This window comes from Dendronephthya gigantea, unplaced genomic scaffold (genome assembly GCF_004324835.1).
Source record: "Dendronephthya gigantea isolate DGI-Jeju-01 unplaced genomic scaffold, DenGig_1.0 000020F, whole genome shotgun sequence".
Lineage (NCBI taxonomy): Eukaryota > Metazoa > Cnidaria > Anthozoa > Malacalcyonacea > Nephtheidae > Dendronephthya > Dendronephthya gigantea.
Genome location: NW_021163030.1, coordinates 87,781 through 98,404, shown reverse-complemented (window position 1 = coordinate 98,404; position 10,624 = coordinate 87,781). Strand labels below are relative to the sequence as shown.

General features: G+C 35.4%; 1 protein-coding gene across 1 annotated transcript; it reads left to right on the top strand.

Moving 5' to 3' along the window:
• Positions 1-651: 651 nt before the first annotated feature.
• Positions 652-8,998, top strand: LOC114521384 (apoptosis-inducing factor 1, mitochondrial-like). Its single transcript, XM_028541813.1, has 17 exons — positions 652-910; positions 1,016-1,078; positions 1,750-1,798; positions 1,864-1,991; positions 2,258-2,388; positions 2,619-2,709; positions 3,010-3,094; positions 3,348-3,424; positions 4,039-4,147; positions 4,586-4,630; positions 4,833-4,895; positions 5,423-5,511; positions 5,963-6,103; positions 6,911-7,053; positions 7,252-7,408; positions 7,486-7,662; positions 8,708-8,998. Exons 1-17 carry the CDS (start codon positions 686-688, stop codon positions 8,774-8,776), a joined length of 1,842 nt encoding a protein of 613 aa, XP_028397614.1. The 5' UTR covers positions 652-685; the 3' UTR covers positions 8,777-8,998.
• The last annotated feature ends 1,626 nt before the right edge of the window (positions 8,999-10,624 follow it).

Below are 10,624 nucleotides of genomic sequence, written 5' to 3'. Positions count from 1 at the left end.
CTTTTCTCAATGCGGAAAAGCACCGGCCTATTCTACGAGCTAACTTCCTCCTTCATTCATTCATACTACATATTCCCGTAAAATAGTTCACGAAGGTCCTGTTCTATCACTGATGTTTTGAAATAAATGGGTTGAAATTTGCAAGACGGTTGTGAGCTTGAGTTTTGCTTACGTACTTTTGGGGCAACAAGATCCAGTCATGTAAACAACCTTCACGGTACTTTCCAAAGCTTGTCACATGCATGTCCTTACTATAAAGACGTAGGGAAGCGTTCAAACTTTCCATCAGAGAAAGATATATAATTAATCAAATATTTGTTTACAGCAACGGAGTCCTTGTTGTTTTGGGGGCAAGTATAAAGCCGTATAATGCAATAATGTGCACGATGATTGAATGTTTTTTGTTAAAATCAATGATCGATAAAAACCGAAAGCAAATGTGAATACGTTTATGGAAAAAATGATCGTTTTCTAGCGGCAAATGCTGTAGATAGCCTGTTAACTGGAAGTAAATATGCAGGGTAATTAAAAAACCTAGTTGGGAAAGTCCCCATCTCCCCAGGATTGACGATCCCCCAGATTGCACTCTATGATCCTAGGTGACATTGAACTATGACCTCCATAAGATGAAGTACTGCTTGGAAAATGCAGTGTACTCACGTGTAAAAGAAAATTGAAAATCAAAATGTCTTCTCAAATATTCTCTCGTATTTTTCGACCTCTTTCAAGAACTATTTGCTATGGAGTACGTGGAAAGAATATTTATATATTGTCTGGAAAAAGAAATGTTTTACCAAACCAGGCAAACCTTGTGCAAAATGTGAGATCTAAGAGTAGCACTGGAGTATTTGCATCTGACAATGCCCTCATGGTCACAGGATTAAGTTTATTTGGTGGAGTTCTTTTTTACGTATGTTTATATATTATTTGAGTTCATTGGCGTGCTGCAGGAATATGAAAGTTTTTACAGGCAGTAATTAATACGAACTTAAACTTGTATTTTGTTGCTTTACAGGCATTCTATTTTGAAAGATTGGGAAAGATTCCAAAATTAAAAAAACAAAGTTTAGCCAACAAGGTGAGAATTCACAACATTGAACATGAATCATCCAGCTTACATTTTATTATTCGATCAGTGTTGATTACATATGCTTTATTTCTTACCATCTTTGTTGAATAAAACAAATTGACTTTCAATTGATTTTCAAATCAATATCACTGAGTGATCTATATATGTATTTCTCAGTCTACAATGTGGTATATATTGGGTAATCTCAACTTATAATCAAATGCTAATGGCATCACTTTTAATGAAATGAAAAAAAATCTTGTCTCACTAATCACCAAGTGAACCGAAGGGTGATATCCTTTGTTTATGTATGGTACATGTAGAGGGGATTGAATGGAATCATGCCTAGAATTTTTTTGTTTTAAAAGCTATTGTAAACCTGCGAAATTTGCAAAAAACAAATGTTTTTTGTTCATTTTGTGAAAAGGTGTGGGATCCCATCATCCTGACATATGTCATAGAAAATAGCTTGGCCAGGCAATCTAATTGGCTGGTTAAAGTGAACAAAATTCAAAGTCAAAGATGAGCCAATCGGATCACCTATTTTACTGTGACATAGGGTAGGGTGATGGGATCCTGACTGCTTTCAATGAAAAATGGTATTTTTGCAAATTTGTCATTTTCTCAATGGCTACATTGCCAAATTTTTCAGTTTTCACTTCATTTTTTGTTTGATATAGCAAGAGACTGTCCTAGCCGATATTGAAGATGAAGAACAGATAGAGGAAGGTAAACTAAGATGTTTGCTGTTTCACAATACTCAGTATTCATCATTAACACAATCTGCTTGTAAGATATCCTAGTTGGCACTCATCCTGCAGATGAAGAAATTCCTGAACATGTCCCGTTTGTATTAATTGGAGCTGGTACTGCATCATTTGCAGCTTATAGGGCTATTAAGAATGAGAAACCTGATGCCAAGGTAAAACAAAATCTTTTTAGGACTGGAGTCATAATGAACTTAATATGAAGTGCTACCAGAAAAAGCATGCAAGAGATTAGAATATGAGTTTAAAGCAAATGTAGACGTTTCATATTGTTAGTAATTATATAGCTCTTTGTTGGTGAAGGTTTGTCAAATGCAAGGTCATGCATTTACCTTGTCACAGAGATTGCACAAATCAAATATGTGTTTAACATGTGTGAGATTTTCTTTGGTGGCATAATGTCTATATATATTCATAACAGGTTCTTATCATTGGTGAAGAGAAATACACACCCTATATGAGACCCCCATTATCTAAAGAATTATGGTATAGTGAAGATCCTCAGGCTATTAAAACATTGAGATATAAAAATTGGAGTGGGAAGGAAAGAAGGTTAAATTATTTTGTTTAATCAGACCTGTTCAAAGGAAAATTTTGTTTTATATTTGCTGGAAATGTTTTTTTGGTTCTGTAAAATGTATGGCATGTGTATTTGATTGTGTATTTGTTCCATGTTTTTGAATAGTAGAAATATTTAGAACCAGAAGAAAGAGATATAGAGATTAAAGTAGTGCGCAATGTTTATTGCAGATTATTGAATATTATTTCTCAATTTTTTTCAGTCTGTTTTACGAAAATGATGAGTATTATTGTCAACCAAGTGAACTAATGAAAAAAGAAGGTGGAGCTGTGGCTTTATTAAGAAGAACTAAGGTTTGAATTATTTTAACCTAGTTGAAAGAATACTGGTACATAATTTATCAAAGCATTATCATGTTTACAGTGTCTTTTTTCTTTATGCATAAAAAAGAATAAATATTTAATCACAGAATTTATTTACAAATTTCCTTTATTCCTATATAAATGGCTGTTTCTTTACTGTCAAATGAATTTAGATCCACCATGAATATATGATATATCATGACGATTTGACTGCATCATGAGAATAAAGTTCATTTTCAAGACATTAATTAAAATAAACTGATAATTAACTGAAATAATTTTATGATGCAGGTTATTGAGATTAACCCCAGGAATCACAAAATCAAGATACAAAATGGAAAAGAAATAGGATATGACAAACTTCTTTTAGCAACAGGTTTTGACAATAGCTGTGATATTATTGTGTGAGGAAAGATATTTTAAAGCATATGTTTTGTTTTGGTACAATAAATAGTTGTTAGATTCAGATGTACATACACTCAGGAAAAAATAATGAAAGCTTCCTACACATACTGCTTGGCGAAAATAGTGGATAGTTTAGAGCTTCCTAAATTGATATATATCGTGAACTGCTATAGCATCTTTTCATTGCATATTTCATAAAAATTGCTGATAATAACATTTTGAAGGTGGGACAGCTAAGAATCTGAAGGTTTTTGAAGACGCTGACCCTAATGTGAAAAGACGAACTACGCTATATAGATCAGTAAGTATGATGCATGGAATTAAATATAATAGCTAAGAATATATATTTTTTGTACCGTATGAATAATTGCATACTCACAAAATGTTGATCGTTAGTGTAGTTGTGAGAAGCGTTGTCAGTGGTGTTGAATGACGTTATGAGATGACCGCCTTATATAGCAGTAGTCATCTTCAAAGTTGAGAGTCAAGCTTGAGTTTTAGTAAAGTGCTTTTTGAAATTCGTAGTGGTTATACCACCACATCCACTGCACTGATAACATTGGCTTTTTAAAATGTATTTAATAGTGAGATAACAGTGTTGAAAAGATAAAATTACATGATCATGCTGTGGTGAGCGCCACTTACTTGCACCACAAGCACGAACAATACTTCTCAGGAATACGTTAACATATAACTGTACTCTCTGTTCAAACAACTCAGTTTATATAGTCACAAGAGTTCACAACAATGCCCTAGTACAGACGATGTTCAATCTAACTAATAGTTCCGTGAAAAGTGTTGGGTCTAAGAAGCCGGAGGGAACTGTTATTTTAAATAGCAAATTTTTGAGAAGAGCTGAACTTAAAGCAATATGTCGGCCAAAAACAACTTTAACAATAAGCAAGTACCCTTTAGATTGCGAATCTTCAAGCACTGGATAAAGTGACAAATAAAGCGAAATCAATCGCTGTGATTGGTGGAGGATTTCTTGGGAGTGAACTGGCATGTGCTCTAGGACACAGAGGTACTGGCCTTGCCTAAAAATCAACAGTTAGCAATAGAAATTACATTGTAATTACAAATGAGAACTGCTTCTGAAATAGTAGCACGAATCAACATAGTTGTAAACTGGGTTTTAGGCTCCTGAGACTAATTAGGAATCAAGAATTTGGTCATTGTAACTCACGATTTGATCCAATTTAGACCTCGATTTACAATCATTATTAATCACAGTGCGAAGTAAATGGATTTCCAAATTTTGAATTTATCTCAATAAGATTTTACAAATTATATACAAATTTATTTTAAAATGAAATTCTATGGAACTAGGCATAATAAGTATGTAGGCGACTATATAAGCTTATAACGTAACCGAGGTTTGATTGATTGAATTATGATGTTTTGGGGGTTTTTATCTTTCATGTATACAGCAAATTCAGAACTCTTATCTATTGTATTTCAGGTCGCAAGTCAGGTATTGAAATCATACAAATATTTCCTGAAGAAGGTGTGTTGGTTTCATCGTTTCCTCAACATGATAATGACAATACATGAACCAATCTTTTACCACTCAGTTTGTGAATGTGTAAAACAAAGTTGTGTATGAATACGTATTTTTCGGGTTGTCAGCGTGTGCGTTTCATTTAACTTTCTGCATGAACTATATTCTGGATTTAAATTATAAATTAATGTAAACTTGGGCAATTTAGGTAACATGGCGCGAGTTTTACCTGGGTATTTGAGCAAGTGGACAACAGAAAATGTTGTGAAAGGTAAATACAAAGGTTTACAATTCCTTACAATAATTTAGAAATGTTTTCCTTTTTGCGTAAAATCCATTCAGATCCATTATTTACCGTATTTTTAATATTTGGTTTCTTGTATTCAGTGTAACAGCCGAATGTACTCTAGGTGCCAAAAGCACTGTAGGCTGAATAGTATTATTTTTTCCGTTATGCAAGTAAACTAATAATTGTATCTCCCCTTGTATTTATTCAACAGCTAGTGCAGAATTCCTTATACCATAAATTATACAGTGGTGAACTAGACGTACACCTTTATTATCGCTTACTGATGCGGCATAGTTTCTCAGTTACACAGTAACTACTTTTTCATTTTATGACGACAAATATATAATTCTTTCATTCGGGCAAAATTTGCGAAAAAGGTATTTTAAATACGGCTGGCCTAATACTTTTAGCACTTGTGCAATTTTAAAACTGTGATTCAATTTCATCAGTCATCAATGTCTCTCTTTATTGCCATCATCAATGTCTCTCTTTATTGCCATTATTCGTAGAGGGCGTGAATGTCATGACTGGTTGTCATGTTGAAAATGTGAAATATGAAAATAAGAAAGTTGCTCTCTTCCTGAATTCCGGGGAAAAGGTAGGAAACGTTGCATGAGAATTGTATTTACGTATATTTGTCCATACACAATGCAAGTCTATATGCAATACTATAGTCTATACGCAATCCTTGTCTATATATGCAATGCTTGTCTATATCCAATGCTTGTCTATATATCCAATGCTTGTCTATATATGCAATGCTTGTCTATATCCAATGCTTGTGTATATATGCAATGCTTGTCTATATATGCAATGCTAGTCTATATGTAATGCTTGTGTATATATGCAATGCTTGTCTATATATGCAATGCTAGTCTATATGCAATGCTTGTCTATATGCAATGCTTGTGTATATATGCAATGCTAGTCTTTATATGCAATGCTTGTCTATATGCTATGCTTGTCTATACATGCAATGCTTGTCTATATATGCAATGCTTGTGTATATATGCAATGCTTGTCTATATATGCTATATTTTAATGTATAGTTGGAAGTGGATCATGTTGTTGTCGCCGTCGGACTGGAAGCGAATGTTGATCTATCAAAATCTGCAAGACTTGAAGTTGACCCTGAGTTGGGAGGTTTCAGAGTTAATTCCGAGCTCGAGGCTCGATCTGATATATGGGTGGTAAGTCATAATGTAAATTTTAACAATCTACGGAACAGTAAGTCATATATACTTAAATATAATAAATCATGTCTTACTGTTTGAATCTTCCTAGGTCAGATAAGTGTTTCGGCTAACGACCTATTATAATATTACCAATAACAAATTGCATTGGACCATTATTTCGAAATTTTTTAGAATAGGTTAGTTGTAATTTTATTCTTACAACTTCCATTTTAAATCAGAGTGAATGAAAATTCATAAATGTCAAAAACGCAATAATTACAACCCCCGTATGTTATTTAAAATTTTAGTGAGTTTAAGATTCACCAAATCTACGACGCGGACCTGAAGTAATACTGCTCTAATTTTCACAGTTTCCTAACAGGCAACAGGGATGGAAATTATAGACTCCTTTTGTTAAACAAAGTCAGATCGTATGTGAAACAAATTAATACTGGTTTTCTAACACTAGCGGCTGTTTTCATGTCACGTCCGCGTCGTATGTTGGTGCATCTTAAACTCGCTAATAGCACATCAGCAGGCAACTGCCTGAAACTGAAAAGAAACTATTCAACGTGTCAGCTTGAGGATTTTCCTCGTACACTAATCTTGCCGAGAAGGACTCTTATTCTTAGGGCATTAAAAGGTGTAAACGTCGAGACTTGTTTTTCCAGTACAGAAATAGTTTTATTTCACATTCACTGCATTTGTATATTGAAGAATTCTTCGTACCTGTTTTACTCTTTTTTTTGTATTTATAATTTATTACCCTGTGTAATGTTGATTAGTTACCATTAAAGATGGTAAGAATATGAAATAATTTAGGCTGGAGATTCTGCTTGTTTTTATGATGTCAATCTTGGTCGTCGTCGTGTGGAACATCATGATCATGCTGTGGTCAGCGGTAAACTTGCCGGGAAAAATATGACTGGAGCAAAACAGTCGTATTGGCATCAATCTATGTTTTGGTAAGAAATGTGTTGTTAGTAATAGGACTATAGATCTGTAATAGGACTATATTCTGCGCTCTTTTGGCCGGCCTTCTGAGGCGTAAAGTTTAATTAATATCGATCTGATGTTACCTAGAATATGCTAAAAAGAATGTTGAATTATTTTCGGCGAAAACAATTATTAGACTATATATTGAAGTTATATGGAACTTGTAGGAGTGATCTTGGTCCAAGAATTGGTTATGAAGCAATCGGTTTAGTTGACTCAAGTTTACCCACGATCGGAGTTTTTGCTAAAGCTACATCACGTGACACACCAAAGGCCGCTGTGGAAGCTACTGGTGAAAATATTCGATCAAGCACACAAGAGCAGGTTATTTAGGTTAACTGCTTTATCTGGTCTGTTGAATATTATCAGAAGAACAATAATTTTGCAATATAATTTTGCAGGTGTTCGAATCAAAAGAGGAAATTGTTGAAATCGCGGAAGGTATTGAGTCTAATGAAATCAGTGATGTAGAAAATAATGAAGAATATGGCAAGGGAGTTGTGTTTTATATGCAAAAGAAAAGAGTCGTTGGTATTGTTCTTTGGAATATTTTCGAAAGAATGAACATTGCAAGAAAGGTAGGGTATCCATTTCAGTTCGTGGACATCTAACAAGATACACAATTTGTACGAGCTCGCTACATTCTCCTACTGATTTTGAAACAGCGAGGGCAGAGACATACGATATTTTTTAGGATTTTACAGGGAACGTTGCGAAAAATGAAACTTCCACCTTTACTGAAATACAAAAATACGGCTTCTCCCACGCGCAACTTTCTTCCGTAGCTTAGTTAGTAGTTAGAGCTTGATCTGCTCCGCGATCGCAAAAGGCGGCTAGGCTTAACCCGCAAACGGGCGTACTCTGGGAACGAGATTGACAACATTCCTACATGGTCAAATGTAAAAATGATGTTTTTTTTATTTTTCGACTTCGTTCTCCCAAAAAACCTTCCATAGCTAATCATGCGATGGCGAGCACAATTTGGGATAAATAGTAGGAGCGTTGTTTCAAAATTTTGCCAAAATTGTACGAGCCGCCAGGATATGACGAGTATTATTAATTGTACGAGCAACATCACACGATTATTTGTTGATGATAAAAAAATCGGAGTTTTTTTAACAAATCAATTGCAGTACAAGTAATGAAACAACTTTACTAGACTAATTATTATCCAGTAATTCTACGATGCTATTACGTCTTCAAATAAAGCAAAGGAAGTGTAATATACCCAGCACGCCATAATAAGAGCTCCTTGTCGAGCTCAATCTGACTTTTCTGCTGTGGTTGCCCCTCAGACACCCATTCATTCATTCTTTCATTCATTTATTTATTCAACGAACTTATATAATTATTATGTATGTATCCATTTTGAGACTCATATCTACTCGGTGCATCCAATTTGAAATCAACAAAAAAGCATTTTGATTGGATGAAAACACTTGCAACTAGCTTGCGAGTTAGTGGTTGTGATGAGTGAAGTACATAACGTATGTCGATATTAGAGATTTTGCCGTGTGGTTTTTTAACAATGCTCCTTGTCGAGGAAATCTTGCAAACGAGGAAAGTCCTTATGACTGTCGTTATGATTAGACTTTTATTGTTTGTTTTCGTATAAATTTTTAGATCATCATGTCGGAAAAAGACCAAGACGATTTAAATGAACTAGCAAAACACTTCAATATTCACACGTGACATCTTGTTGATACGTCATCACTTCATATGAGACGTCACTTGCAGAGAACATTAACTCAAGTCCACAGGTAAAACAGATAAGAAGAAAGAATAAATAGCCACTGAAATGAAAAGAAAACCGAAAACTAATTATTGAACCTGTCACGAACAATACATCGTGTTATCGTCCTAATTCGCCATGTTGTTTTAAAATATCGTAAGCGAAGTGGATTTTCTTGAAATGTAAATCGTCACATATTATCGTTTTTGTATTTTTACTTTGAAATAGAAGTTATTTACTTTAGTTACTTTGCCTTTATGACAATACAACTTTGACATTAATACATTTACACTTGTCAGCGAGACACCCCGGTAAACTGGATAAACATGTCCTGTGTTTATATGAGAGGATTTCTTTATTTAAACATTGGCTTTGCGTTGAAAGTTCATATCTGTTCCCATATATTGTTCGCTTTTAGCGTTTTAGCATTTGTATATTAAGAAGGTGCAGCTGTCACCATGGGCGTAGGACCAATGGGCCAAGGGGGCCAAGCCCCCCCCCAACTTTAAAAATAACAGAAAAAGTGCCCTTTTGCTGAGGTAAAGTGCCCTTTTTCTTTGTGGAAACGTTTATGCCAACGCAACAATATAATAATATAATTCAACTTTTTTCAACAATAATACGTGCCAATGTTAAATGCTCTTTCATCAGGCAAGTGCCCTAGACGTTAATGCCCCCCCCCCCAACTTAAATATGCTTCCTACGCCCCTGGCGACACAAGGGGCGGACTGGGCTGTTAGTGATTCTGGTGTTAACCGAGGCGTAACCGAGGCGTGGCCGTCTTCGGGGGCCCGAAATAAACAGCCTTGTACATCATGAATATATTAATATGTGCCCCCTCTTATATGAGCCTCAGAGCCTGCTACGCGAGATCTCGCTTCGTTCAGGCGGGATCTCGCCAGAGCCGGGCTTGCCCAGTGCATTCCATATCAATGCAATTTTACAAATATAGCGAAATAATATGTGAAACGAAATCCCAGCACTGTCGAGCTAACCCGTTTGGCCCGTCTTATATGAACAGCCAACGACCCCCTAGGCCTTAGACCGATGCATCTTTTTTTGAGCCAGTAGATGCATGGGTAGGATCCAAATTTAACCTTATAACAAATTCATTTTCATCGTAAGAAGATTTCGGTATCATCCGCATACATGGCTGGGGTAGTTGATTTCGTGTAATTATAGCAAATTCCCATTGACATTTCATTGCTGTACTCTGTTATTTAAATTCCAAATTGTTTATTCAATTTATTTAGCAAAATGTTTATAGATTGGATGGTTTATGGCTTGATCTCTAGAAACACGACACCGTAGGAAGTTGGGGACAACCACTGACCTATACTAGATGGACTGAGCGCGCGGCCTATTTAATCAGGAGCATATTGGGATCCCCGTTGCCAACGTCATCACGTCATATAAATCGTTGCTCTCATGCGTAAACTTGCAGACCGAAAATAACTGGCTCGTAATTCGGATTTCGAAGTGAGTAAAATATATCTTTCTTTTGAATTCCAATCTCAAAAATTTGCACAAGATACTCACTAGCATTTGCCCAAGATACTCGGTGGATACTCGGCCTCGAGCGCTCAGTCAATATAATATAGGTCAGTGGGGACAACATGCCTAATCTGACATGCGCAAGGACATTTATTTGTAATATATATATAAATATATATATATTTTTCTTGCGGTCCGAATTCATATTTTCCTGCAATCTGATTGGCTACGCGAGCGGTCCGTATTAGGCCGTACGGACCAGGCGAGATTTAAAAGCACAGAGCCAACGCTAAAACATGAATTCAGACCGCAAG